This window comes from Ilyonectria robusta, assembly GCF_021365365.1.
Source record: "Ilyonectria robusta strain PMI_751 chromosome Unknown BGZ61scaffold_4, whole genome shotgun sequence".
Lineage (NCBI taxonomy): Eukaryota > Fungi > Ascomycota > Sordariomycetes > Hypocreales > Nectriaceae > Ilyonectria > Ilyonectria robusta.
In genome coordinates, this window is record NW_025764438.1 from 2,365,020 (window position 1) to 2,392,474 (window position 27,455).

General features: G+C 50.8%; 10 protein-coding genes across 10 annotated transcripts; 6 read left to right on the top strand and 4 right to left on the bottom strand.

Annotated features, from left to right (window-relative positions):
* Positions 1 to 59: 59 nt before the first annotated feature.
* BGZ61DRAFT_529272 (uncharacterized protein) lies at positions 60 to 1,470 on the bottom strand (the record flags this gene model as incomplete). The annotated part of the gene is made up of 5 exons (XM_046253378.1): positions 60 to 77; positions 171 to 625; positions 680 to 825; positions 878 to 1,063; positions 1,112 to 1,470. The coding sequence occupies 5 exons, from the start codon at positions 1,468 to 1,470 to the stop codon at positions 60 to 62; spliced, it is 1,164 nt and encodes a 387-aa protein (XP_046108859.1).
* A 653-nt stretch (positions 1,471 to 2,123) lies between these two features.
* Positions 2,124 to 4,546, top strand: BGZ61DRAFT_515237 (major facilitator superfamily domain-containing protein; the record flags this gene model as incomplete). Its single annotated transcript, XM_046252236.1, has 3 exons — positions 2,124 to 2,222; positions 2,315 to 2,743; positions 2,816 to 4,546. 3 exons carry the CDS (start codon positions 2,124 to 2,126, stop codon positions 4,544 to 4,546), a joined length of 2,259 nt encoding a protein of 752 aa, XP_046108860.1.
* A 736-nt stretch (positions 4,547 to 5,282) lies between these two features.
* Positions 5,283 to 6,199, top strand: BGZ61DRAFT_384653 (GDSL-like Lipase/Acylhydrolase). Its single transcript, XM_046242706.1, has 4 exons — positions 5,283 to 5,314; positions 5,366 to 5,462; positions 5,515 to 5,639; positions 5,690 to 6,199. The coding sequence occupies exons 1-4, from the start codon at positions 5,309 to 5,311 to the stop codon at positions 6,143 to 6,145; spliced, it is 684 nt and encodes a 227-aa protein (XP_046108861.1). The 5' UTR covers positions 5,283 to 5,308; the 3' UTR covers positions 6,146 to 6,199.
* Positions 6,200 to 6,316: 117 nt separating this feature from the next.
* BGZ61DRAFT_491516 (uncharacterized protein) lies at positions 6,317 to 7,967 on the bottom strand (the record flags this gene model as incomplete). The annotated part of the gene is made up of 3 exons (XM_046250442.1): positions 6,317 to 7,056; positions 7,126 to 7,178; positions 7,252 to 7,967. 3 exons carry the CDS (start codon positions 7,965 to 7,967, stop codon positions 6,317 to 6,319), a joined length of 1,509 nt encoding a protein of 502 aa, XP_046108862.1.
* A 403-nt stretch (positions 7,968 to 8,370) lies between these two features.
* On the top strand, positions 8,371 to 9,894 carry BGZ61DRAFT_566355 (uncharacterized protein; the record flags this gene model as incomplete). The annotated part of the gene is made up of 3 exons (XM_046255923.1): positions 8,371 to 8,462; positions 8,526 to 9,494; positions 9,546 to 9,894. 3 exons carry the CDS (start codon positions 8,371 to 8,373, stop codon positions 9,892 to 9,894), a joined length of 1,410 nt encoding a protein of 469 aa, XP_046108863.1.
* Positions 9,895 to 11,003: 1,109 nt separating this feature from the next.
* On the top strand, positions 11,004 to 12,645 carry BGZ61DRAFT_474684 (uncharacterized protein; the record flags this gene model as incomplete). The annotated part of the gene is made up of 5 exons (XM_046248596.1): positions 11,004 to 11,199; positions 11,286 to 11,636; positions 11,727 to 12,220; positions 12,293 to 12,423; positions 12,561 to 12,645. The coding sequence occupies 5 exons, from the start codon at positions 11,004 to 11,006 to the stop codon at positions 12,643 to 12,645; spliced, it is 1,257 nt and encodes a 418-aa protein (XP_046108864.1).
* A 957-nt stretch (positions 12,646 to 13,602) lies between these two features.
* BGZ61DRAFT_474685 (putative MFS sugar transporter) lies at positions 13,603 to 15,228 on the bottom strand (the record flags this gene model as incomplete). The annotated part of the gene is made up of 3 exons (XM_046248597.1): positions 13,603 to 14,714; positions 14,767 to 15,023; positions 15,080 to 15,228. The coding sequence occupies 3 exons, from the start codon at positions 15,226 to 15,228 to the stop codon at positions 13,603 to 13,605; spliced, it is 1,518 nt and encodes a 505-aa protein (XP_046108865.1).
* Positions 15,229 to 16,330: 1,102 nt separating this feature from the next.
* Positions 16,331 to 16,916, bottom strand: BGZ61DRAFT_474686 (uncharacterized protein; the record flags this gene model as incomplete). The annotated part of the gene is made up of 3 exons (XM_046248598.1): positions 16,331 to 16,439; positions 16,490 to 16,764; positions 16,866 to 16,916. 3 exons carry the CDS (start codon positions 16,914 to 16,916, stop codon positions 16,331 to 16,333), a joined length of 435 nt encoding a protein of 144 aa, XP_046108866.1.
* An 812-nt stretch (positions 16,917 to 17,728) lies between these two features.
* Positions 17,729 to 19,508, top strand: BGZ61DRAFT_474687 (Sodium/hydrogen exchanger family-domain-containing protein; the record flags this gene model as incomplete). The annotated part of the gene is made up of 3 exons (XM_046248599.1): positions 17,729 to 17,975; positions 18,026 to 18,840; positions 18,888 to 19,508. The coding sequence occupies 3 exons, from the start codon at positions 17,729 to 17,731 to the stop codon at positions 19,506 to 19,508; spliced, it is 1,683 nt and encodes a 560-aa protein (XP_046108867.1).
* Positions 19,509 to 20,102: 594 nt separating this feature from the next.
* On the top strand, positions 20,103 to 26,803 carry BGZ61DRAFT_491519 (uncharacterized protein; the record flags this gene model as incomplete). Its single annotated transcript, XM_046250443.1, has 3 exons — positions 20,103 to 21,418; positions 21,473 to 25,558; positions 25,624 to 26,803. 3 exons carry the CDS (start codon positions 20,103 to 20,105, stop codon positions 26,801 to 26,803), a joined length of 6,582 nt encoding a protein of 2,193 aa, XP_046108868.1.
* Between the last annotated feature and the right edge of the window lie 652 nt (positions 26,804 to 27,455).

Genomic DNA, 27,455 nt, shown 5'->3' on the forward strand with positions numbered 1-27,455 from the left:
TGAGTGGGCTACGACGCTTGAGCCCCTTCGTTTTTGTGAGTTGAATGTATTCTGAAATCTTAACGCCTCGCCTGAATCTACGCTGTGTTAGCATTTCATACAAAGTAATTTTAGTTCTTGCATTTATTACCATCAAACAAAAATAAAACCTCTTCTCCCGTGTGCCGTACCAGCTCTGTTGCCAGCCCATGCCGTGAAGATGTTGCCACTCCCGTGAAATGCTTCAGGGGCCACTCGGTGAATCTTTGCTTCCATCTGTCGTGGAAAGTCAATGTGATAATGGGGTTTGCATTCTCCCTCTCCCTCTCCCACACCCTAACAATCTTCCGACGGGCCAACGATACGCCTCGCGACGATGAAGGGACGAAACAGAGAAACCCGCCGGAGGATGCCGCTGGGTCGCTTTCGATTATTTCCTTGGCCAGGAAAGTACTCAACAGCTTTCTGTCGCGGACTCGATTCATAAACATGTTGCAGGATGTGCTATCCGTAAAAGTGTACTGGGGATCTACCAAATAGACGGTGTAGTTGGTTTCCGATTCGACAGTGAGGAGCTGCTTTTCTAAGAACGTGACGGTATTCCAGTTTAACTGGTTATTAGTTGAAGGGATCGTGCCAAACTGAACTGTTATATGTAAGCGGTTGATATGATGTGACTTAAGGGTAGATGAATGTGTACTGGTGTGTGTCACAATGACGTTATGGTCAGAAGACTCGTACTGCAGAGTTCTGAACCGCGAAGAATAGTTGCATTCTAAGAGGCTGAGCCTTTCAAGCTCCAATGACTGTTCATAAATCAACTCCCTGTTTTCATCTTTGAGAACCCTGGGTAAAGTTAGTGATCCACTGGCATCGCACAGGCCTGTCGAATTCCCACAGTTTGGTTGGTAGCGATATCGCGCTCACGGATCTCCGCCGATCTGGCCGGGCTCGTCGCGGCTCCGTGTGATCTACAGATGTATCCGCTATTGGAACAACAAGGGTTGGACGCCTGGACATGGAGATGGTGGGACTCCAAGCGTCTGTGTCGGCCGCTTGGGCCCTTTCTCTCATGTCTCTTTCTCTGCTAATAATTAGTATCAGAATGTATTTCGACGGCGCATGCTCGTACCTATCTCTCTTGTCCCTCAAACGACGGCTCACGCTCTCCAGATCCCTCGTGATATACTTGACATCTTCATCTAGAGAGTTTGTCCATAGAAACGTCATTGCTACCTTGGTAGGCTTGCGACTCCTCTCAATCAGCTCCGTCGCCTGCTGCACCAGGTCTTGGATGCGACGGAGCATTCTTCTATCCCCGTCGGTTTCTGGATCCACAAAGTACTGGAGGTCCATGAGCTCTTCAAGGGCGTTCCGGAGGTATTTGACCTCCATGCCGACCTTGCGAGCTCTGCCAAGGTCGCTCGTCACCACGATCTGGATCAGACTGATGGCGGCGGCTACGGCGCCAAAAACCTCTAGGCCGGACATTGTGTGCGGCGAGGAGGCCGAGCAGGCCGGCTAAGAACGAGAACCGCAACCGACGGAATCCTGCGCACTTTGGAATTTGAAGAATGAGATGGGTTCGCAGGTCGAGGGGCAATATGACTGTAAGGCTGACTCGGGACTCGCGCTTCGTACCAGCGCCCCAAGCTTCCAGGGCGAGACAGGGATGTGCTGGCCCACGACGAACCACTTGCGCTGGGGTCGTGTGACATGCGACAGGTGACGAAGGCTATGTTAGGCTCTCTTTGCGAAGGGCAATCTTCCGTGGTCCAGCCGGACGAGGCTGGCGGCAATATCAGACGTGGCGTCTAGCAAGGGGCAGTATGAAGATCTCACCGAGCGAATGGAACCGCGACACCGCTCCACGTGGTGGGATTGAGGTAGCCCGCGACCCCCGTTGAATACGCCCCAGGACCACCACTAGCACCACTGCGAGACTACGAACGCAAGGCAACGGGGCGCAGTTACAGGTGCCTTGGCGGGACGAAGTAGTCATGAGCTGAAGTTGAATTCCATCCAGCCGTGTTGCCTTGGCTTGGGTATACATCCGTGTTGCCGGCTCCCGATTTCTCTCCTTTTTCTCATTCCACGGCCGCTTCGAATTGAATCCAACCTGCGAGCGACTGAAACTTGACTACATGACTGCAAGGATGGCGGACCATCATCCCCACGGGGAGCGTGAGCGCCGGGGTGTCTGGTACCGGTCTAACGTTAAGCCCGACACAGACCATATCCCAGTAGGACTCTCCTTTAGGCCAACAGGCGATTTGTCGCGATGTTTTTTTGCCGTTACGACCTAAATGGACAGTTGCTAATTCAGTTATCTTAGGATCTCAAACTAAGAGAGCAGGAGATCATTGGCATTCTGGAAGATCTCGGCTTCAATTGGACCGTTTTCATCGCCGTATCCGCAGGCTTCCTCGCCTCATCGTACACCATTTTCTCGAGCAACATCATCGGACCTGCGCTGGAGTACGTGTACGACGCAAGCACTCATGGGTTCTCTGACCCCAGTTTTACCATTGACATGGTCACCATCGGAACCACGACGCTGGGGATGCTCATCTTCGGCCACCTGGCCGATCGCCTCGGTCGGAAACGCCTGTATGGGATGGAGCTACTTGTCATCATTCTCGGGACGCTTGGGATGATCCAGTCCTCCGATGGATACTCTTCAGGAGATGGAAACCACTCGCTTAATGTGTATGCGGCCATCACAGCATGGCGCGGGATACAAGGTTTCGGAATAGGATCAGAAGTAAGTGGGCAATAAGTTGCTCTCAGTGTGCGACAACTTGCAGCTGTTGTCAGTGCTAATATGTTGATTCAGTACCCACTATCAGCGGTAATTGGAGTTGAATTCTCATCCACATCAACACGCGGCACGCTCATGGCAGCGTTATTCGCATGGCAGTCTGTAGGGCGAGTCCTTGCATACGTTGTTGCACTCGGTGCACTGAGTCGACTACCAGACGATACAGCCGACCACCGTGTTGCAATTGACGGACTGTGGCGTCTCGTCGTTGGTATTAGCGCTGTGCCAGCTTTGCTCGCCATCGGTCTCCGACTTACCATCCCCGAGACCCCTCGATACTATTCCGGCATCGAGAAAGACCTGAAGAAGGCTGAACGATCGATTGAAAAAGTCCGCCGTCCTGGAAATGACTCGGAATCTGTACACTCAGATGTCCAACCTCGTACAGTCGATGTGGAATCTGCCCGTCCCGACTTGCAGCAGGCTCGTACTGCTGAGGGTGTGGAACCTGCCCGCCCAGACCTACAACCGACTCGTACCATCGATGATATGGAATTCTCCCCTCCAGATGTCCAACCAAGTCGAGTGACTGATGACATAGTCTCCATCCCTTCAGACGATGTTGCATCCATCCATTCAGCCGTCCAACCCACCAAAAAGCAAAAACACAAAGTTTCGACACCTTGGCTCACCAGCGCCCGGGACTATCTCTTTGGAGAAGACCAGGCATGGAAACAGCTTTTAGGAATTACGTTCCTATGGTTTCTACTCGATATAGCCTTCTATGGTCTTGGTCTGGATAGCCCTTCGACGTTGAATCGTTTATGGCTTGATGCACCGCCGGAAAAAGTCGTCAACTGCACGAGCACCTTCATCGCCGAACCGGCCGCCACACAATACACCACCGCGACACTTACTTTGGCGAACAGCGTTATAACGACATTGACGGAAGTAATTGTCAACCCTACAATCACAGCGGCGCCAACTGCAACCCGGACCGAAACGGTGACTGTTGCGGTGAGCACAAACGCTCCTTGGAACCAGGATGAAGGTGATAGATGCGCATCAATCGGCGATTCCCTCAAAACGACTGCCGTACGCACTCTCCTTCTTAGCTCTATTGCATCCATCTTTGGATCCCTGGCTGCTATCGTCGTTATCAACCGATTTTCTCGAAGGAACTTGCTCGCCGTTACTTCTGGAATTTTGTCACTCCTCTTCCTAGCCGCGGGATTCTCCGTATGGCAGGCTACCGAAAAGAGGTCGAACGAAGTGAGCATGGTATTTTTTGCACTGACGCAATTCATGTTCAACCTCGGCCCCAACACGTTGACCTTCATCATCGCTGCGGAATCTTTTCCGACGGTGTTCAGAGGTTCCTTCGTTGGCGTCGCAGCAGCGGGTGGTAAACTTGGCGCTTTGGTGATCCGTCCGATAATGCATTCCATAGGGAAAGACAAGGATTCTCTGATGGGTGTTCTTTTCGGATTTTCCGGAGTCATGTTGCTAATGGCTGGCATTGCGCTTGTTCCTGGCGCAATTCTGGACATCCAACATCCTCGATTCGGGCCCGACGAAGGCCCATTAAGCAGGAAGGAGAAGAGCTGGAGATTCTGGGTCTTCGAAGGCCTACGCAATAAGTCGCTGGAGGAAATTGCGCCTAATCCGGACGGATGGCTGGAGGTTGACATAAGGAATACGACGGTGGAAGTAAAGACCAAGGAGGAGGACACCTCTCATCTGGCCGTCGAATTAATGCGGATGGAGCACGGACCCAATAGCTGGGGGGGAGTTCTCTCGAGGTAATTTGGCTGGATTTGGTGTTTGTGCAAAGATTGGTTCCTTAGAAATGTCTATTCGCATTGAATTTAGCTGCACCTGCAAAGTTGAGCCATACGGTGTTTGGTTGCTCCCTCTGTAACTTCGAACCCGTATCCCTGGCAAACGGTGTTCTAATTTAAGAGAGCCCGTGAGAGTTCCTAAGGGGAAAGCCCTTCCACGATATTGTCCAAGAGTCTCTTTTAATCCATTTGGTTCAAGTTTCATGCTGGATTTTGATCTATAATACTCAAGATAACACTAAAACTAATAAATGACGATATTCTGTGTTCTCAAACGATGATTACGAAGGTCTTGTAATTAGTTATTGCAATCCCGTAGACAGTTGGCAATTGCAAAACCATCCGAGTTGTCTCGGTTATTCGGAATTGGAACCTAGTCCTTGGAGGGGTTGGGAGAATTCCACCAGCGCGCTACCGAAACTGTCAGGGCAAGCCTCAGGCAAAAGGCGGGTTCTAGCGTCCCATGTATCGAGGGACGAACGACATCATCGGAGGAATCTACTTTAGAGGTTTAGAAGGAAATCATACCCCGGGAAAACTCAAGAAACGTGAGATAATTAGATATATTACTATGGCGAGCAATATCGCACTCGATGCTAAAATGGCGTCATCTGTTGTGACTCACACAAGGTTTCCAATGACTGGTATAAGAGAAGCGCCGAAGCAAGCCTCAGAAGAAATGTGTTGACTCTTAGCTTGTTCAAACATTTGAAAATTTGACAGAATAATGGCTGTAAGCTACCCGTATATATGGTCATGTTATCACAATACTAATCAATGCTAGGCGCCTTATCATCAGCTTGTGCTCTTTGGGGACTCTTTGTTGCAAGGGTCAATTGACGTCCAAAGCGGATTTTCATTCCAAGCCGCGCTCCAAGCTCGTATGTTGTCTACGATACACTGCTATCTTGCTCACCCTATCTAATCTCGCAGGCTTGATTCGACGCCTTGATGTGGTAAACCGTGGGCTTGCGGGTTGGAACACCAGGAATGCCGTCGAGTATCTGCCTAAGATAATACCGGAGCCCAATAATCTGTTGCCGAAATTGGATTCCCTGGTAAGTGAAGTTGGGCCGACTTGCTAGGACAATTGAACTGACCAACATAGATCGTTTTGCTTGGTGCCAACGATGCTATTATCCCCCATCCTGCGTCGACGAGGGATGTGCCTGTTGAACAGTACAAGGACAACTTGACACGTATCATCAACCACGCACACATCAAGTCTCACGCGCCTACAATTCTGCTGGTCACACCACCTCCTGTTGATGAAAGAACCGTCAAAGAGCTCGGCCATGAGACCCGGTCTGTAGACCACACAGCCTTGTATGCTGAAGCAGTTCGGGAAATTACGAAGGAAAACCCTGGGGTGGTTCTTATTGATCTATGGAAAGCTATTTTCGACAAAGTGGATTCATCTGGAAGGCAACTTGATCAATTATTTACGGATGGATTGCACCTGAACGGAGAAGGCTACAAGATTTTCTACGATCTGGTCGCTCCACATATTCCCGAGGGGAGCACTTCCCAATATGTGTACCCAGACTGGCAAGATCTCAGCTAGAGTATATAGAGTATAGCTAATGCTGTGATTTAAATAGTTTGGTTCGACTATGAATGCTCGCAAGACTAGTCTCGTGTGTCACTATTACCCGGTAATTTCCTTTCGACCTCGCATGCAGCTTCCTCCTCCCTCTACATAATCGTCTAGGGAGTAGAAATTCCAGTGAGAATATCATAGATATAGTCGACCATAACCTGTGCCATTTCCCGCTTGAACATCGACACGGTCAGGGTCCCGAAGCCTGGCCCCTGTCGAGAAGAACTCTTGTTTCTCCGGGTAAGGAATCTCACGCCAATCGTTCTGTGCCCGCCGGGCTGCTTTCAGGAAGCGCGCTTTGACGCCGCCCAGATCCTTAGCAGTCAGCTTGTGATTACGCTTGACAAACTTCCCGTCTACGAGCACATGCTCCACATCGCCAGGGTTAGAGTGAAGGATGACAGCGGCAACAGGGTCCAGCCAGCCAAGCATACTAGGGCCAGTAGCATCCCAGACGACAATGTCGGCCTTGGCCCCAATACTCAGCACGCCAAGGTCTGGGCGACGAAGAGCGAGCCCGCCGCTTCGTGTGATAAGAAGAAAAGCTTGAGCAGCGCTCATAGGGGTCGTCGCCGGGATCTCCCAGTTCTCCAGTAGCTGGTTGTTGATCTTTTCGCGCGTGCTTTGAAGCCACAGGCGAGCTTGACTCACTAAATCCGTCGAGACGTAGGCGTGAGTATCAACACCAAGCGCAGCCTGGTCCATGATGAACGCGCTGTGCGGGTGTCCGATTCCCATCCCCATTTCAGTCTCTGGCGTAATAGAGATGTACTGATTGGTGCTGCGTAGCAGCATGGCGCTTTCGTGGGTGATGTGTGTAGAGTGGGAAAAGACAACCGGAATACTTGTGTTGAGCATGTTGAGAGCGTGTAGCTCTGTTGGGGAATTTTCCGCTGCGAATGATCAGATACAAGAAGTTGGTATTGGTACAGTTGTTGGCCTACCTCCATATGGGCCTCCACTGCTATGCGTGGTGATAACGGCAACGTCAAGGTCTCTAAGGCGGGAATGTTGTTAGTACCAGGATTTTCCGTGCAACGATATCCAACCGTATAGGCGTGTAAACATACCTTGCAAGGCCGAACACCGAAGCTACCGATTTTGGATCGGCAGTAGCAGGACTGAAACCATCAAAAGCCACGCCGATGCTGACGGGTGTTTTATCCACGGGAGCCGATTTTGCAATATTGCGAAAATTAACAACTTGCTGGGCAATAGTATAGTTGGCAACTTCGTGAAAGGCATATGCCCAGAACACTCGCGCTCCGCTATGAATGCTAGCATTCAACCCCGCCCATGCCGTATCGTCCGACCAGGTATGGTGAGCATGGTCCAAAGAAGTGGTCGTACCTGCACTGAGCGCCTCATAGAGACCGGCTAGTTGACTGATATAAACCTGCTCGGAGTCGAGGCGCCCAGCGGAAGCATACTCGGAAAAGCGGCCAAAGTATTCGACAAGGGTGATGTTGGACATCATGGTTTTGAAGATAGTCTGCCAGCCGTGCCTGTGCGTGTCGACAAAGCCTGGCGTGAGAATCCTCCCTGAGACGTCAATGAGTTTGGTCTTTGGCGGGATGGCTACTGGGGGTGCCTCAGAGGCTGGCCATATGGCTGTGATCCGGTCGTTATCAACCAGAAGGCTGCCATTTCTGATAACGCTGAGATCGTTTACTTGGTGGTCGAAGGCGAGGATCGTGCCGTAGTTGAACAAGATGGAGGATGCGTGAGCTGGACAAGCTGCTTGCAGGAGCGCGAAAAGACAGAGAGGGAAAGCGGAAGACAACATGATGTTCCAAGGGATTAGGTGTAAGAATACCTGGAACTGGAAGTCTTCTCAATTTCCTCAACAGCGGATTTACCTTGGACTTTAAGCAAGAGCTCACCAACTGCCAAGGCTATGCCAAGGCTAACCTTGCACCATAGCATAGTTTCGTTTCCTTGGAGTGTTCTGGTCTGGGAGGCTCGGGTTTGGACTTTGAGGCCGAAAGTGCTACTCGGACTAGCGGCGGGTTAGCATCCGGCCTTGGCAAGCGGACTAGCGTCGGACTAGTGCGAGAATACTATATATAGATATATATCTCGCTGACAAACCAACATTCACTTCCCCTCGGAGGCGGAATATGCGGGGAGCACTAACATCCATCCAACTTTACATTGTTCCGTCACCGCTCTATTTTCGTGTACTCGATATGAATCAACATGCTCCTAACGCATGCCTGCCTTGTTCTTCTCACAAGCGTGCTTGCGATCGCTTAGTACCCGTCTGTAGTCGCTGTGCGAGGTATGGCTGCTGCCATTACATGTCGACCCACCGATGCTGAACACTTACGACTTGAGTTTACAGACATGGCACTTCTTGCCAATACGAGCGGTCGACGGGGTATCCGCAGAACTTTCCAGCAATTCGGAGTACAAATCAATACGGCTTGCAAACCAATACGGACCTTGACCAGTTACTGACGTCACGTCTCTTTGACACCCTCGCCATCATCGGGATCAAAGCTAGCTTGGAAGAGCTAACGGATGCGTATCTAGTATCCGTTCACCAATGGATACCGTTAATCCAGTCATGCAATCTAAAAAAACAGGTTTCAACACTCACCAGCGCTCCACTTGCCGAGCTTTCGGTATTCGTGCTACAGCTCATCCTTGTTGTCCCACCCTCCTCTTTCCCACGCCCGTCAGACCATGACGTCTTGCATTGGTTGTACAAGCAATGCAGAGAGACTTTTTCACTGCTTCAGGCACATCGTCGGGACAGTCTGCTCACTATTCAATCTGGCCTTGTGCTCGCCATCTTTGAACAGAGTCAAGGCCTCTATTCGGACGCTTATGTTACCTTGTCGATCTGTGCTAGTCTCGGCTACGTTATGGGCCTGGACTTTATCACCCATCCTACAGACAATGTATCTCAAGAGAAGAAATACGTATGGCAGGCCATCTTTTTTGTCGACGTCTTGAACAACCTTTCATTCGACCGATGCAGTCGACCTGAACTGGTCCAGACCTCCGACACCTCTAAAAAGCCCGAAATGTTCGGGGACCCTGGTTCGACGAATTCGCATCCTACAATTCGATCGCCTTCATCAGAGGGAGTGTGTACCTTTGATCACATTGACCGGCAAATACAGGCAGTGCATGTTCTACGGCGTGTACTTCGATTGACCAGAAACAAGGCTGTCTCGCTCGAGATGCTCTTGGACTATAAATCATGGGGCCTCGACTTCTTGATTCAGCAGGGCATTCACGAAGTATTAAGCGCGCCTCAACACCACCTCGAGCGCCAGTACGCGGTCGTCGTCATCTTCTTACTGTATGCAGCTCATTGGATCATCCCGTAAACGGTCAATACTTATAATCTCAGATCGACTTTCGAGCTACATAAGAAGATATTAGCGTGTTTGAAAAGCCAACACGGTCCTGTCGAAATCAGAAAGATATCGGTCGCAGCGCTGGAAACAGCTTTGAACTTGATTCAAGACTTACTCCGCGTGGAAGAAGACACTGGATGTTTCGACGACAAGATAATGCCTATAACTTTCGTCATGCTCATGGAAGAGGCAGGATCCACGGCCATACTACTAGAATCCGAGTATTCGCTCAACACTGACGGCGTGTTTCAACTTGCCCTGCGAGCATTGAAATGTGCAAGTAGTCGGTGGATAGCAGCAGGTCAGATTTGGACTTATCCCCCGAGCAGAACTGAGAATTAAGACTCACATTCAGCAGACAAGATTGCCTTGAGACTTCAAAACTCCCGATCTCAAGCTATGTATAGTCGAGCTGCGTAATTGTACTGTACAAGGGTGGTGGACAGAAATGCACATTTCAGCGACGGGAGCGGCATTTCCAGGTTGAAACCCAGCAGGTAGATCCTTTTTTTTTATGGACTGTGGAGTATAAAATACGCCTTTAGCTGGCCTTGGATAATGTTTAGTGGCATTACATCACATACAGGCCATACATATCATCCACACAATATCTTGCCCCCTGATACCCCAGACATGACGAGTCCACCCCCGCTTTAGTTGAGGCATTAAATTGCTGTTCGTTTTGACTACTATCGTCGCACCCCGCCAGACAGCGATCCGAGGTTAACCTGATTCTGTTAGTGACTAGTCTACAGATTGTTGGTGAACGTGACCTTAACTCGGGCACTTCTCCACCTCGCCTAATAACGACAGCCCCAAATCTTTAGGGAACTTCGGATAACCCCTGTCGCGCTCGCTCTTCGGCTTCTGAGCAATGTCCGAGATCCCGGACAGTCCAGTCCCAACCGACAAAGGTCACGCTGAAGATCGAGTTTTTAGAGGGATCAGCAAGGAAAGTTTGTAAAGTATGCGGGGTATGGCCGTTCGCCGTCAAGCTGAAACTCCGACAACGCGAGCAGCAAGGCTCGGAATATCAAATAAACGACCAGTGGAACATGAAACATGCACATCAAAACTGGCTGATCTTGCATCGACTACTAGGTCTGTTCTGATAATGAACCGCGCTATGATGAACCCTGGCACGATTGAGACTGAACTGATCCGGCTGCTCAATATTGGGGCTTAGCTTACATCCTGGCTTGCAGCATTAAAGCCCAATTAATACATCCCATTTTTATCTTTGGAGCCGCGAATTTGGTTGAATAGCAACTGCGCACCACCCTAGGCAACTATGCGCCACATGTAGCGCCCTGACGTTTACCATGCTTCGAGACGGTTATATTCACCCATCAACGTACCGGGAAACGGTCTCATCCGGCAAAACTTGCTCCTTATGTCGATTGATTGTTTGCTCAACTAGCAGGCTTTCAACCAACCTCGACTCTTACAAAATGAATAAGGAATATCAATTCATGGCCCCCAATTTACCCGGGCTGCCAGCTGTTTTTAGGCAAGAAATTAGAAACATCGGAACATTACCAATAATTGAAAAGCTGAGCCCACTGGTCGAGTTGGACTGGAGGTCGAGCCAGTATCGAGGTAGCCATGAGAACAGCTGGGAAGTCACTAAGGGAAACTTCAATGACGGTGAGACCATTCAGGTCACAGCTCCAGCAAGTAGGGGGTTTTCTATATGAAATTCGAGTGGATTGATCGTTCTGACGTACATGCAGATTCCTTATATGGGGCCCATGGTCTTGTACCACTTGCCGATATTGAGCCAGCGTCATCAGAAAGGAACTGTCTGATGCTTCGGGAATGGTTATCTACCTGTATGGCCAGCCATGAAAGCTGCCGCTCATCACAATCCATGACAGATGACCCTGCTGAAGATACCACGCTATTACCGACTAGAGTCATTGACTTGGGCGCACCAGAGGAACCAGGATCCCAGCCACGGCTCTTCTTGTCTAAGAAAACATCAGGACAGTACATTGCTCTGAGCCATCGTTGGAGTAAAACGATCGCGGTAAAATTGAAGCGTGAAAATCTCTTCCAGTACGAGAAAGAGCTCCCCGTGGACGGTATGCCGCCGACGTTTCGTGACGCTATTGAAGTGACACGCTAACTTGGTTTTCGCTATCTTTGGATCGACTCACTCTGCATCATCCAAGACGATGAGCTTGATTGGTTTCAGGAGTCCAAGAAGATGGGGACTATATTTGAAGAGGCCGCATGCACAATTGCTGCTGTCGATTCCGTGGACGACGACGGGATCGACCGCGGATTGTTTTTATCACGAGACGTTGATCCGGTTTCAATCAAATTCACGCTTCCCTACAAAAAGGCCCCTCTGAAGAAACTATCGGAACGAGTATTCGGAACTGATTCTCCGGTCTATATTTGGAAAGTTCGATGGTTAAGGGAAAAACCGACAATGAAGACCTGCGACAAAAACATCATCACGATTCGGCCACAGATTGTGTCTGCTTCGAAGCGTGTGTCACGGTCCAACTGGCATGAACGAGGCTGGGTCTTGCAAGAAAGGCTTCTTTCTCGCCGATTGAAATATTTCACCAAGGAAAAGCTCTCCTGGTCTTGCTTCACCAACAGTGGTGATGAGGAGGGTGGTGATCCCAAGGTCGCAGCCAGGGCCTCTCTACTTCCGGTGAGGAGAGGAAGTGATCTTCCAACATTCGCCGTTTGGCGGAATATCATTTCAGACTATTAAAGCTGTCAGCTGACGTTTAGTAAGGACCGATTGGCTGCCATTAGTGGTATTTCTGCGCGGTTAGAAGCCTACTTTTCATGCAAGGTCTACGCAGGAATCCTCCACCACTCGCCTGACGACGCCGCAGAGAACTTACTATGGTATGCTAGGAAGACGAATTTGCGGATCTCCAATGAGTTTCACGCACCTTCTTGGAGTTGGGTTGCTTTGTGTGGCGAAATATCTTTTCTCATGCGAACGCCAGGTGGACATGACAACCTCTTGATAACTGGGCTAGGCTTCAAGAGTCGTATTCAATGCGAGTCAACGGATTCATTGAAAGAATGCAAGGGAACATGCGTGTCTGGCAGCGTTTCTTTTGAAGGTCCAGTTCAGAAGCTCATTCGATCAACCAAATTGAAGGATCTGAGAATCGAGGGTTATCCGAACGAACCAATCACCGAAGGAAGGCTCCTGGAGGGGATCTTGGGGCCTACTCTTGTGTCAGACTTTGCCATACCGCGGGTTGACGAGCTGGGAAACGAAGTTCCAAGTCCACATGACTCGCTGGTGCCCGATCATACAGAGATCCTGGTCGAAGAAAGTGGCTGCATTGTCGGGTTTTTCATACCGGACCTCGAGAATGAGCTCAAGGAGGCCAGAGAGCAGCTGCCGGTCATCTGTGTGGGCATAAAGCGTTGGCAGGACCCGAATAGTCGACAAGAGGACACTATCGAAATCCTCGGACTCCGTGAAATATGTCATTCTACAATGACATTTCGAAGGTTAGGAAGAGGTAGGATCATTTGCAGCGGATGGCTGCAAAAGTGCAAGACTATGTATTTGACGATTATTTTAGGCATGTTGACGTCTGTTTCGAATTTACTTTGGTGTTTGGATCAACTAATGGGGTTCAGGGAACTCAGCGTAATTTATGACACTGTAATTCAGTTCTGTCTGAGGTATCCGGCATTCTCGAGCTCGTATTCTAGCACTTATGCAGTTCCACGGGTCGAGAATTGGACCAGGCATGGGAAGTCAGCATGATTTCGATTTCTTTCTTCTTTAGCCCCGAGTCTAAAGGTGACGAGTAGATTTCATGCAATCGAGACCGACATATCTACGAGTGGAGGCCAGCAGGTGAATTTTTCAGGGTGCTACACGCTTTTAAGCACTAGAACATATCATTATTTGTGAGTGGCTAGGCAAACCAAGGGCAAATGTCTGCTGGTAATCATCAGTGGCTAGAGGATACTAGATGCATCTAAGTCGAGCCTCGCTCAATATATCGAATTAAGCTAAGCATCTGGCTTGTTTGGGTGAAACCATCCATCTTTAAACTAATCCCTATGCTCTCCTGTCTCATGCTCAGCAGCCAGCTTTTCATCGAACCTTTCGGCCCTGCGAGCCAAGTCGGCCTGATAGTTGGCAGTGTACTCGCTTTTGTCCACGAAGGGAATGAACCAAGGCGCGTTGGCGAACAGGTAGTTCATCTCCTCTAGCGGCAACTGCTTGGTCTCGGGAACGAAGGCCCAGACACAGATGGCATTGGTGAAGTTGCAAATGACAAACACGAGGTAGTACTTCCATCCTACAGCGCCCATGGCGATACCGGTAACCTGGCCAATCATGGTGTTGAAAGCGAACGAAGTCATCGTTGCGAGGGAGACGCCCTTGGCTCGGGTGCGAGTGTCGAAGATCTCGGCGGGAATAATCCATGAAAGAGGTCCGCAGGTAGCCGAGAAGGAGAAGTTGTACGCCCAAGTAACGACGATGAAGCCCCAGCCCTGAGCAGCACTACCAGAGCCGGGGGGATAGACGGCCAGCATGATAGTGGCAATGATGAAGGTGACCATGTTGAAGAGGTTGCCCCAGATGAGAGTCCAACGACGGCCGAAATGATCGATGAAGGCAATGCAGAGGGCCTGAGCGATGAGAGCGATAATGGAGTTGATAGCCTGATACTTGAGAGCATCCTCGGGGCCAATTCCTGCCTGGCCGTAGATATCTACCGAGTAGTACTGGATAGCAGACACGCCGGTCATCTGAATGGACGCCTGAAGTCCACAAGCAATCAGGAGACGGCGGAAACAAGACATGTTGGTGAAGAGCTCGAGGTAAGACTTGGCCTCATTCGCATGCTCGTCAGCGATGCTTTCCTGGATCTGCTCCATCTCTGCGCGGACCCAAGGGTCATCTTCGTTACCGTTGGAGTGCAGACGAGCGAGAGTCTTCAAGGCTTTCTCCTGCTTGCCCTTGTCCATGAGCCAGCGGGGAGACTCAGGGAAGACAAAGATGAGAGCTCCGAGGAGGACGGCGGGGATGATCTGGATGCCCAGAGGAATGCGCCACTGTCGATTGTCGGTGTAATTCCTGTAGGTTCCCCAGCCCGTCCACGATGCAATGAGAGCACCGATGCCCAACATGAACTGCTGGAGAGCAGTAACCCGACCTGTCCACGGCTTAGTTAGGATTTTTACCAGTCAAGAATCAGGCTTGCTCACCTCGAATTGAAGGATGCGCGATCTCGGCCTGGTACAAGGGAATAATCATGGTCAGATATCCCACACCGAGACCAGCCAAGAATCGGCCCGCCATCAAGTACGAGATCTTGGGGGCAGCAGTCTGCAGGGCTCCTCCAATAATAAAGATGACGCTGCCAATGGTGATTGTCCATCGTCTACCCGTGTACTCGGTTGTGGGACCAGCGAACATGGCGCCGAAGAAGGCGCCGGCGGTGAACAAGGCGACTACGGCACCGCTGTGACGGTTTCAGAGGCATGTCCATCAGATGCAAAAGAGCCTGGAATGACTTACGTAGCAGAGTCGGTGGAGGTGGTATTGAAAAGGTCCTGATAAGACTTAGAAGCAATGACTTGAGCAATAACACCCAGGTCATAGCCAAAGAGCAGCGACCCGAAGGAGGCAAACACTCCGGTCAAAAATTGATACGCCTTAGGCTTCATGGCGACGGTTTGGCTGTTGAATAGCGTAGAGAAGACTACACATGATCGACAGAGAGCCCATCTGGCACTTTTATACTTCTCCGCACGGCTCAGGCAACCTCCACTTGATCCCACGTTGCAACCCCGGCTTCCTGGAGCAGTGTGCATTTGACACCTCTCTTCCAATAGCAGACGCAGTCTAGGGCAGGGGTGTATACCGCCAACAGAGGCATTCGTGTTACCCGGTTCCAGTAACTGAACGGCCCACGCGACCCCGTGGGGTGAAGGGCCCGAGAGAGGAGCAAAGTGTCGATAATTCAGTTAGAAAGGGAGATGATCGCCAGCAATTCTACCACACCACGCCACCTTTCTCCACAAGAGGGCTTTTGTTCATTGGTGCGCTACTGAGTCTGGAGTGGTAGCCCCTGGCTCATTCGTGATTAGGTCCACATCAAACCCGACCAGGAGGAGCTAAATCGAACTGCATCTGGGGTTTTCCCGCCAGTCATCAGAGCGTTACATTCACTCGCCTGAGCCTCGGGTGAGGAGTCCCCGAGCGCCGACTGAGCTGGCCCAAGAGCGGGAACAGGTCCGCGTCGACATTCGCTATTTGCTTGGCATTGCACTCTCTAGCCTGTACGAACTATTGTTTTAAGTGCTTGTCATCCCCACTCACCCTAAGCCAAGACTTTCTTGCGGCTCTCTTCACAAACCCGGCGACCCGTCACCCACTTCCTGCAGCCGAGAGTCATCAGCCCTTGACAAGTCAACCCGCGGCAATAGTACAAAAGAAAATACGAATGCAAGAGCCTACAGCGAGGCCTCGATTAGAAGGATAACTCGGAAGCCCTTTCTATATGCGGGAACTAGGATGGTGCCGATCGTGTCCACCACTTCTAGCGAGACTGTGTTCAATAACGCCTCTGGGTTACCGAGTAGAGTCTTTGAGTCCTGGCTCTCAAGATGAAGAGGCGAAAGCGAACTAGCTAGAATATTGTTCCTAAAGTATTTGGCTAGCATTGCATTTAAACGGATGAGGGGAGTCACGCGCATGACGGTTCCTCACACGGCGAGACCCAGCACCGATTCCAGGTTCCTTACGAAACTATTGCAGGTTGTTAGCTCATGACTGATCATTGGGCTCTTTCTCGTGCAAATTAACGGACTTTCTAAACGACTTGACGGCAGCCATATCACGCCCCTCCACTCCTGCTTGGGTAGAAATAGGTGCCCTGAGTCCTCGTCAGCTGTCATGCCCCCCGAAGTTCACCACAAGACTTACGGCTGTAACGTGCTGTCGGCTCCTATTCTAATTAGAACGGAATAGCCAATCCGTTTATCCACTCCTGTGTTCTCATCGAGGGTTGGCACCAAGCCAGGCCCAACTGCCCAGTACAGCCATCCGAACAGGATGCACCCACGGTAGCGGCCGAGCCGGTTGTTGGGAGTGAAATTAATTGAGCCGAGTCCCAAGAAACTCTTTTCAAGCCTAGAACGACGATAGTTATTCCAGCCGGAGCGGGAAAAATCCTCAAGAAGTCGACGGCCTTGAGTTTCCTAGCCGACTTAGTACAGGTTGTATGAGGCTTGCGGAGGAGGGTTAATAATTTCCAGTCTCCCTCCACCTTTTTGAGTGGCATGAAGAACAAGACACACACAAAGTGGTGAATGTTGTGAGCGGTAGTTGCATTCTCAAGATCCATCGCCATGAGTACTGTGGCAAAGACTGGAAGAGAGATTCAAGTCTCCGGCCCAGGAACAAGCGAATCCTACTTATGTGCGACGACGGAGACAGCACTCGCCACAAGCGTCTTGCCGGCACATGGCTATGAGGCTGATAGCCTTTTGAGGGGGTTTCATGGCTCCAAGTAAGATGAGGCAGAATTCGAACAAAGCCACGATAGACGGAAGCAGGGAAACCGTCCTCGAGTGGAACCGACGTACGAGCCATTTGGAACGAGCTCGACGCCATCTTCTCCGGCTCCCTTTTGATGTAGCATTTGGGCAACGGAGAACATGTAATGCATGAGAGGGACTGCCGTGATATGGTATAGGGGTAAGCAAAAAATGCTCTTGAATGACGAATACTACAGGAATCGATTTAGATAGAAGAAACGAATGGGATACTTTCCTATGCACTTTGAGCCACAAGTAGTAGTTATGAGGTCAAGATATGTTATACTTGAAGCAAAATGTCCAGAGCTTGAGGGAGCATGCGTTATGTGCCACCTTGTTTAAGATTGCTTGAAGGCTTGTATGCTATGGCAAGAACAAAATCAGTCGTTAATCATCTGGGAACACTCGTCAGCTCAGCTGGGAATTAGTGACCAAGTACGCTAGAAATGGTGGCTAGATGTGCTGTAAGTTAGGGGTTAAGCGCTAATAGTTAGGACAACTTGCGGACCTTAGCGCCTAGCCGGAAGCGGAGAATTAGGGCTCCGAGAAAATATCATGTCGTTTTCGGCAAGGCGGCGTCGTAAAAGCCCGTTGAAGGCATCAAACTGTTGAAGACAACCTTGAGATGGCAATGGCAGCTTCGCTCTCTTACCATGAGCCGTCCATTACGGCCATTTCCATTCTCTCTGGATTCTTACTACTGTTGAATTTGGTCAATTTTGGTCTGGACAAGATCGCGTACTGCGGCCTCATTGGCCAGGTTGCACTTGGCATTGCTTGGGGCACTCCTGGGGCAAAATGGCTCACGCCAGAAGTTGAAGATGCCGTGATGCAGCTGGGCTATCTCGGCCTGATTCTCATTGTATATGAAGGTACGTGATATTTGGATTGGCATATGCGCCTCTTCTAACGTGTAACATAGGTGGTCTCGCCACTTCGTTCAAATCCTTGAAGGCCAACGTCGGTCTCTCCTCTTGCGTGGCTGTTACGGGCATCGTTCTACCCATCGGCCTATCCTTCGCAGTCAAGTCCATGCTCAATGCATCCCAATTGCAAGCCTTTGCCGCAGGCGCAGCTCTTTGCTCGACCAGTCTGGGCACAACCTTCACTATCTTGGGTACAAGTGGCCTCTCCGCTACTCGCCTTGGCGTCGTCCTCACAAGCGCTGCCATGATGGATGACGTAGTCGGCCTCATCATGGTCCAAGTTATTTCGAATCTCGGCGAAGGCGATTTCGATGCTGTCACCGTTGTCCGTCCAGTTATGGTATCCATGGCTTTTGCATCTGTCGTCCCGGTCCTCTGCAAATTTGTTGTTGCGCCTTTGACCCAAAAGCTCAACGCGTTACGCGAGGCTCACCCAACTGGAAACATCTCTCGAATCTTCTTGTTGAGACAAACCGCCTTTGCCATTCACACCGCCTTTCTTCTGGGCCTCGTGATAGGCGCGACCTTTGCTGGTACGTCGAGTCTTCTGGCAGCTTATATCGCTGGTGCAGCCATCAGCTGGTGGGATTCCGAGGTCCCCCATGTTCCAAGCCGACCTGCCACTTCTGAGAGCGACACATTTCGAGGTGAGAGAACAGAGAGCACGAGGAGCACGTCTACAGACCCAGCACCCACCGCACCTGAGGAGGAACCTGGGGTACCGCTAGCCATGGAGGGCGGCTCGGGAATGGAGACTTATGAGTGCTACTACGAATCTTCCGTTCAACGTATTCTGAAGCCATTTTTCTTTGTAAGTAACCAAAGTCGACCTCGAGAATATCTACTAACCCAACATAGGCATCTATTGGGTTCTCCGTCCCCATCACCAAGATGTTTTCTGGCCCAATTACTTGGCGTGGAATCATTTACACCATTCTCATGACAGTTGGCAAGCTGGCATGCGGAATCTGGCTTGTCTCCTTTGCAAATCCCCTTCGCCCCATTAAGCACTTCGTCCGGAGATTTTTGTATCTCTGCAAGTGTGCGGATTCCGATTCCTCCGCAGTGTCTCAGGCCAAGGCAAAGCCCACAGCCGAGCGTGGCGCAGTGCTTCTGCAGTCACTGACCGACACAGCCCCTCGCCCCGTCTCACCTGAGATCCGCAACTCTACACCCAAGCCAGAGAAAGCCTTATCTATCTATCCGGCATGCATTATTGGTCTGGGAATGGTCGCTCGCGGCGAGATCGGGTTTCTGATCGCCGCCTTGGCCGAGAGTAAGGGGGTTTTCGGACGTCCGCCAAACGGCCAGCCTTCAGAGCTGTTTCTCATTGTCACTTGGGCGATCTCCCTCTGCACCGTCATAGGGCCTATTTGTGTTGGACTGTTGGTGAACCGAGTCAACCAACTCGAGATGAGAAGCCAACAGCGAAGGGGTGGAGGAGAGCGGAACGTTCTCGGGGCTTGGGGCGTCAGGTAGATGCCTCCAACAGCAATTATCGTCATTGAGCCAACGTTATAGCGGGGAAATGCTACAACAATCAAGCCACGTCTACTATCTGGGTGTTTCGGGGCGCATTTTGCGACTCTGGGCTATGTCTGTATGACCACTAATCCACGACTTATCGTGTGAGCCCCTCCAGCTATCCCCAGCTTTCAAGCCAAGAGCGGAATCCTCACACTGGTGTGACCGCTTTTCATGTGTCTGCCTTGATCATACGCCAGACTTGCCTCTGGGCTGCAATGCATCAGCGCCCAACATAAGCCGTGGCTTTCTCATTGAACGCTTGGCATTTAGATTGGATACGGGTTGTTGCCAGAAACCAAAAAAAAAAAAGAAACAAAAAAGCCACCCCTAGGCAGAAGTGCAAATAGACATGTAAATGCCGCAGTCGTCATACGTGCAGAACTTGAGTGAGGCTGACTAGAGCGTCAGCTTTAACCACATCTTTCCAGCGTCGCCTGATTTCCCCGGGTTTCATTAGGCTCTTAAGAGATTCTTTTTCTCAAGTCTAAGCACCTTCAAAGAATCGCTCTTTCTATGTTGTCTCAGTGAGCCGTATTCATCGACACGATGAGTGACCCTCTTTCCATCGCAGGCAGTGTCGTTGGCATTATTGCGCTCGCGGATGTTGCCTTTAAATATGTCTACAAATACGTCAGGGCTGCCAAGAATGCCGAGTCCGACGTCAAAGCCCTCGCCGACGAGATTGACGGCCTTGCGAGGCTGTTACGCCACCTCGAAGCCCTCGCTTCGGACTTAGAAGACGAGGGTGACAAATTTGACCCGGCCCTGAGAGCCCATTACTTGAGCCATTGCGAGATGACTTTGCAAGGAATTGAGAAGCGGGTCAAGAAGGCTGCCAACAGTTTCGCCCAGTCCAAACTCCAAGGATTTGCTCGGCAGCTCAAATGGCCTTACTCTGCGTCAGAGACGAAGGGGTTGCTCGAAGAACTTTCGCGTCACAAGGCGACCATCACTGCAGCTTTGGCGACGGACTCGATGCGCAAGTTACAGTTGTCGCTCTCAAAAACCTCCGAGCTGGACAAGCAGCTGGCTGCCATTGGGCAAACGGTAGCACAGATCGAAGTCAACACGCGCATCGACGTGAACGATCAAAAGCGGCGCGTTCTCGACTTTTTTATGAAGGTCAGCCCTCAGCCAAACTTGGAAACCAGTGTCAAGCTCCGGCATCCCATGACCGGAACGTGGTTAACAGAATCTCCGAGGTTCCTTCACTGGCTAGAAACCCCAGGTTCCAAGCTTTGGTTAACTGGCATTCCAGGGGCTGGGAAGACTGTTATTGCGGGCTCAGTGATCCAAGAAGCGCTGCACCGCAGCTACAATAACCAACAAGTCGGAGTGGCTTTCTTCTTTTGCGATTACAAGAACTCCGAGACCTGGGAGACGGCTGCTATTCTAGGGGTAATTGCTTCCCAACTTGCTCGCCAGAAAGATGAGGCCTTCGAAATCCTCCGCCAATATCATGATGAGCTCCATCCAAAAAAGGGCCTTACGAAGGCCCCAGATCCTGACGAACTCCGGGCCAGGATCAGCCAGATTGCCCAACTCTTCGATCAAACAATGATCGTTGTCGACGGTCTAGACGAGTGTGGCGATAAAGCAGATGATGTGGTCGACATTCTATTGGAAGTGATTGACTACTCGGAAAAATTGTCAATGGCTCTTTTAAGTCGTGATCACCTCAACATCCGTGATCGCTTGGAGCCAGAGTTCGACATCACTCCTATCGCAGCAGACACCTCGGACTTGAAACGATATGTCAACACAGAGCTTGAGCAACGCATTAAAGGTGGGCGACTGCGGCTTTCTGATATGAGTATGAAAGAGGAGATAGCAGAGGGTCTTGTGGGCCGAGCCGAAGGAATGTATGCTGGGTGTATCTCCTGCCTTTGATCAGTCATCAAACTCACGTTATACAGGTTTCGCTGGGTGGTCTGTCAGCTCGACTACCTCTGTGACTGTCTCCATGACACCGAACGACGAGAGGCCCTGACAAAGCTTCCCCCCGATCTTCCTGAGAGTTATCGTCGGCTCCTTGAGCGAGTCAATCGCTCGAAGACTGGTGCTCCAGTAATGGTTCAAATGTGTCTCCACTTCATTGCACATGGAGAGTTGACAATACTTCAACTTCGGCAGGCCGTTTCGACCCCAGCCACTCTAGGTGCTACATTTGATGGGAAAAACATGATTTCAGAACAAGAGATTTCTCGGAGATGTAGCAGCCTTATCCGAAAGTCGGCAGATGGGGAGGACTTTGAGTTCGCTCACTTCTCGGTTCAGGAGTTTCTCGAGGATGAGGAGGCTCTATCACGCCCGCTTAACACGCCTGGTCTTCGAATCGACAACTTTTTCATAACAAACGAGAAGAGTCAGTCGCTGTTAGCTGCTCAATGCCTCAGATTCCTGCAGCTCAGCAACTTTGAACAATCACCAACGAGCTCAAGTCAAGAGATGGAACTTACCTGGATACCTGATGATGAACAGTATTCATTCTACCAATACTCTGCCTTGGAGTGGCTCCGACTTACGGAAGAGGGCTTTGACGACACAGCGTTGTCTCTTGCCATCTCTCTATTTCACCCCAAGAGGAAAGCGCAGTTCTTAAACTGGACAACCACTGTTTTCATCTACACAAAGTATTGGCCCGGCAGGGTAACAGATTTCGAAATGAAGAAGAAAAGTGGCGAGTCGGCCGCCGCCCGCTTTCTCCGAGTGCGTCAGAAGGTCCTTGACAGTAACTTCAAACCGCTTCATATGGCGGCATTACTAAATCTGCCTGAAATCTGCCGCTACCTTCTCAACCAAGGTGCACAAGTCAATTGCCGATGGGGCGCGAAGAGGCCGATTGACCTAGCTTTCGCGACCATTGCTCAAGTGCCTGAGTGCATGTTTGATACCTCACCCGTTGGAGATGACCGTGATGAACGTGCTAGGGCTGCATATTTATGGTCGAGGTTTCTTCCCAGCAACAAACGAACAAGCCTCACCATCAATTGCCTAATGGAACACGGCGCAGAGCTATCAAGCAACCCAGTTGTTGAGGGAACCCTTTCTATGTTTTCCGCTACTTTCGCACTTGGGGCGTGGTCCGGTGATTTCAGCCCAGTCCTCGCTCTTCTTCGCTGCGGTATCAGTCCCAGCTCGATGGAAACTGAGAGGTTTGGCCTTTGCACGAGAGCGGAGAGGATGAAGGTGAACAATGACACGGAGTCTTCAACGCTCGCGATCCTAGAGTACCTCACTTCAACGTCGGCTTATGATACAGAGTGGGGCAGGCAAATGGGCTCAACAATTTGGCACTTGGCCGTCAAGCACGGCTTCTCATATACAGACGATTCATTTCTCGTCGACTCGGGAATCTCCATGTCAGAGGAAACCCTAGCCGTCAAGATACTCGCAGCGATCAAGGACGACGACGTCGAATCAGTGAAGAGATGCCTCGCCGATGATCGACTTGACCAGGGAGCTTCATTTTCCGAGGATGGGAACACGTTGCTGCACTTTGCAGTTCAGCTCGGTGTTTCTAAAACTCTTGAAGCGCTACTGGATGCGGGCTGTGATCCTTATCTCCAAACCGCCAAAGGTGACCTCCCGATCCATATGTATGACTGGTCATGCCAGAATCGCCAGGAGTGCCAGGTTTTTAGGACGCTGAAGAAATTTGGTGTCTCCCTCTCCAGTCAAAATGCCCAGGGTCTCACAATCTGGCACTTGTGGGCTGATTGTATCGACCGCGCCAAATTTCCCAGCGATATCCTCGAGCTTGACCGGGACGAGGCATCCTCTGCTCTTAAAATGAAGTCGTCGGGAGGCGATACGGCACTTTCGCTCCTGTTGTGGAAATCTCTTCCTTCCACCCAAAAAGCCGAGCAGGCCAACCAAAAAGCCGAGCAGGCACTCCAACTCGTGGACCAATGCTTGAAAATACCAGGCTACTGGCAGGATCATGGCCCAGCCTTCAGCGCAGCAGCATATTTCGGGTCTGAAAGGGTCTTACGTCGCCTGCAGGAGGCTGGTGCCACAGTCGAGACAGCAGTTGAGGGATCCCGCACGCCCCTGCACCACCTAGGGCCGGCGGCTTCGTTGCAAGCTGTACGAGCACTGTTGGACCTCTACGAGGGGGCATTGCAGTACAGGTTTAAAGGTGAACTCCCGGTCGAGGCCTACATCATGACATGTCTGCGACTTGGAGCCAAACCAGACGCGGCTGTTATTGAAGCCCTCGCGCCGCCAAGCCTCGTCAACATCCAAAAATCACTCTGGACCTTCGCCTGTCAACTCCCGGGTCGATTTTTGCAGCGAGACCTACCCTGGGATGAGGTCGATAGCTACATACTGTTGGTGGACGGCGTCACCGCGGCCGTGCTTCGACTTGGAGCCATGCGGGTCTACGAAGATTCCATGCAGCAGTCTGGATTGCTCCCACTTTTCCAAGGAATACTTAGGTGTGACCGGGCATATCAGATAATTTTATGCGGAGCTACAGACTCCATTCGCGAAGCACTTTCACAAACAGGCTATTTAGCTGAGGCAATGAATTCATCCGCCGTACTCGAGTTCTTCTATGAGACTATTCAGTGGTCGAAATTGGATCTAATTCGCCTGCTTCTCAACTACCAAATCAACATTCACAGCCCTTTCGACGATGGCTCTTCGCTAATCAACTCTGTCTGCAGATACGACAAAGCCCTCCGCCTTTCCTGTTCTGAGGATGGGATGGCCATCCTCCGGGAACTTCTCAGCCATTGTGTCGGTGATAAACTCAATGAAATTCTACCCGCCGACAATGGCTTAGGGCTTCTCCACAGGCTTGCGACACGCAAGGATGCAACCAGCATCCTTTGGTGGGTGGAGGCGTTGATCAAAAGAGGCGCTAACGTTGACCTGATGACCGAAGGCCACAGACGAGTCTCTGTTCTCGCTCATCACCTGTACGAATCTTCCACACAATGTGCCGAGCTCTTTCTGAAATTAGGGGCCGATCCCATGGCCAAAGGCTCCCCAAATTCTCCGACAGCAGTCCAAGCAGCCCTCGAAACCGGGAATACGGCATTTCTGAAGCTACTGCTTGTTCAACCCCCCCTTGGCTCTTCGGCCATCGACTGGGAGATGCCAATGTACATTGATTCAAAACGGAAATACGGCAGACGACTCATAGTTAGGCAGGCAAACGCCCTACATTGTGCCGCCCTGGGTAACGACGCAGGATGTCTGGAATTCCTGCTTGGCGAGAATCTCATCCCAACTCACATTTCAAAATCATCTGAAGGCTTGACTCCTCTTCATGTTAGCGCTTTTGCAGGTTCCGTGGAGACAACGAAGCTTCTTCTTTCCAGAGGGTTCAATATCATGGCGGAAACCAACTGTCGAGAAACTCCACTACATTTTGCCACCAAGGGAGGATCTCTGCCCGTCCTGAAACTCCTGGTCCAACACGGGGCATCGCAGACCATGGACATTCATGGCATGACCCCAGTGCGGTATGCCAATGGGGAAGACTTCGTTGAGATGATTTCACTTCTTAACGGAATGTCCACTGACGATACGAGTCAGCTGCCATTCGATCCTGAGGAGGATCTACCTCTAAGGCAGACCCAAGTCTTCGCCCATGCACTTGAGGATGCTGTCCGAGATGATGACCAAGCCAAGTGCGAGAGGCTATTCAGCCAAGGCTGCCCAGTCGATGTGTCGTTGCATAAAATCCGGGCGAGTTCCGCTCTGGTTCTTGCTTTACAGCTCAGAAGATTGGAATTGGCCGGATGGCTTCTGTCGAAAGGGGCGAGTGTGCTGAAACGTTGGAATGAAGCCCTCAACGCAAATAGTGTGATCGAGGAGGTCTCAGGTCTCAACTCGCTACTGCCAGAAATCGTCGAAAAATACTGCGCTCAAGGAGGAGATCTGGTCTCGGGAGATGACTTCTCATTGCATTGTGTTGTGCAGAGAGAAAATACAGACGAACTCAAGCTTCTGGTACAGTGCTTAAAAGCTTGCGGTCCTATACTCGAGTAAGTTGAGACTGAAACGTTTTGGCCTTATAATTGCTGATGAGATATTGAAGACGCAAACACAGAATGCGCTTCCACCAGATTAAAGTTGTAATTATGAGTCGTCTTGCCCATCAACGCTTTTCGGGAGGGAGCGCACTTCATCTTGCCTCGAGTCTTGGCAACAAGTCGATGGTTTCGTTTCTCATTGAGGAAGGGTCATCAATCGATGCAATCGATTCGGCCGGCGGGACACCACTGATGCGTGCTAGAACCGCTGACATGGCGCAACATCTGATTAGCTTAGGCGCGTCAACTAGTTCGCTGTGCAGACTCGGGCTTTCTCCTTCCCTGGGCTATATTACGGCGGAGCAATTTGTGGATCGGTATCCCATCATTATTTCACAACTACCCACGGGATTCTTGAACGACTCGCCAACTAGACTAGGCCCAACGCCCTGTTTTCAGATCAGTATTTCTCCCCAGGCTGTCTTAAAACTACACGAGATGAACTATCCCCTGCTCCTTGAACATGAGGGTGGCCCGAGCTTGATGCATTCTATCATCTCCCAGGACAATACTTCAGACGTCGTGCTCGATGCGGATCTTGGTCTACCAGGAACAACGCCTTTCCCTTGGCATTTTTGTTGGTTTTATTTCTCCAGACTTCCTTTCCTAACCACAAAATTTCGCAAATTCCAACGGAAGCTGTCATATGACACATTTCAGGCAATCCTAAACCTGGAACCATCCCGCGGCTGGAGCCCCTTGTGCCGCGCCGCATCACTGGACCTCCTCGACATCATGGTGAACTGCTTGGAAATGGGTGCTCAGATTGATTTTGAAGGATCCCCCTTTGGCTCCGCTGTCATGGTTGCGAGCCTGTGTGGGAGCCTTGGCGCTGTCAAGTTCCTGGTGCGCAACGGAGCGTCAGTCGTCTATGCCGGACCGAAGGGCACCAGAAATTGTTATGCACTTGCTGGGTCTCCAGGGATCAAGTCGTGGCTTCTATCTGGTCGGTTCATGGACCAACTATCGATCACGGCGCCCGGACAGAATGACGAGGGAGTTCTGATCAAGCCTTGGAGTGGTCCTGTTCGAGCCGGTGTGAGGCTCTATGGCAAGAGAGAGAAGTCACCGACTGCATCGATGTTGGACGATGCAAGGAGACTGGGATTGGCAAGAAAATACTGGGAGGGCGAGGCTGTGCCCTTTGACGAGGAGATTGAGACATTCCTTAAGAATTGGGACACAGAGATTCCCTAGCTACCAGGCTTAAGGACGTTGATGCAACAGGCGTACCGCGCTCAGTGAACGTTTGTCCACTTCTGTTAAAGCAATTCCATTCGGTAGCACATTTAATCGGTTCACAAGACCGCGAACCTCCTTATTCATAGTTATGCTATATGGCCGAGCTGATATTGCTCCTCGACGACACAGAACTAGTATGTATTTCTAGGAGAGGGGCCTATTAAAGGCGTCTGGCCGTATTTCCCTGACCGTGTGCTATAACTAGACTCGGAGAAATCTTTTTCAGAGATTGAATCCTACATACTCGCTCATTGCTTTTTGCCGGCGCGATTATGGCGTGGCGGCGCCGGCTCTTGACCGGTCACAACCGGTCGTCAACTTGGGTTTGGTGACGGTGGGGTGCTAATCATATCTAAGTCCCCACCTGTTGCCGAGGATGGCACATGTCAGATTGTTGTGGCTATGGCTACTTTGTTGGTGGGAGAGGTCTTTAGTGCGGACCACACCCGTCCGTAGGGTAGGGCCAGAGGGATAATAAAGGCAGCGGAAAACCAACAACAAAGCAGTTTTCTGGGGGCAAAAGATATTTAAAGCATCTGATCAAATGCTTCCTGATTACTGCCAAGGAGGGAAAAAGAGAAATAATATCAAGAGCTGCTGCGACAGC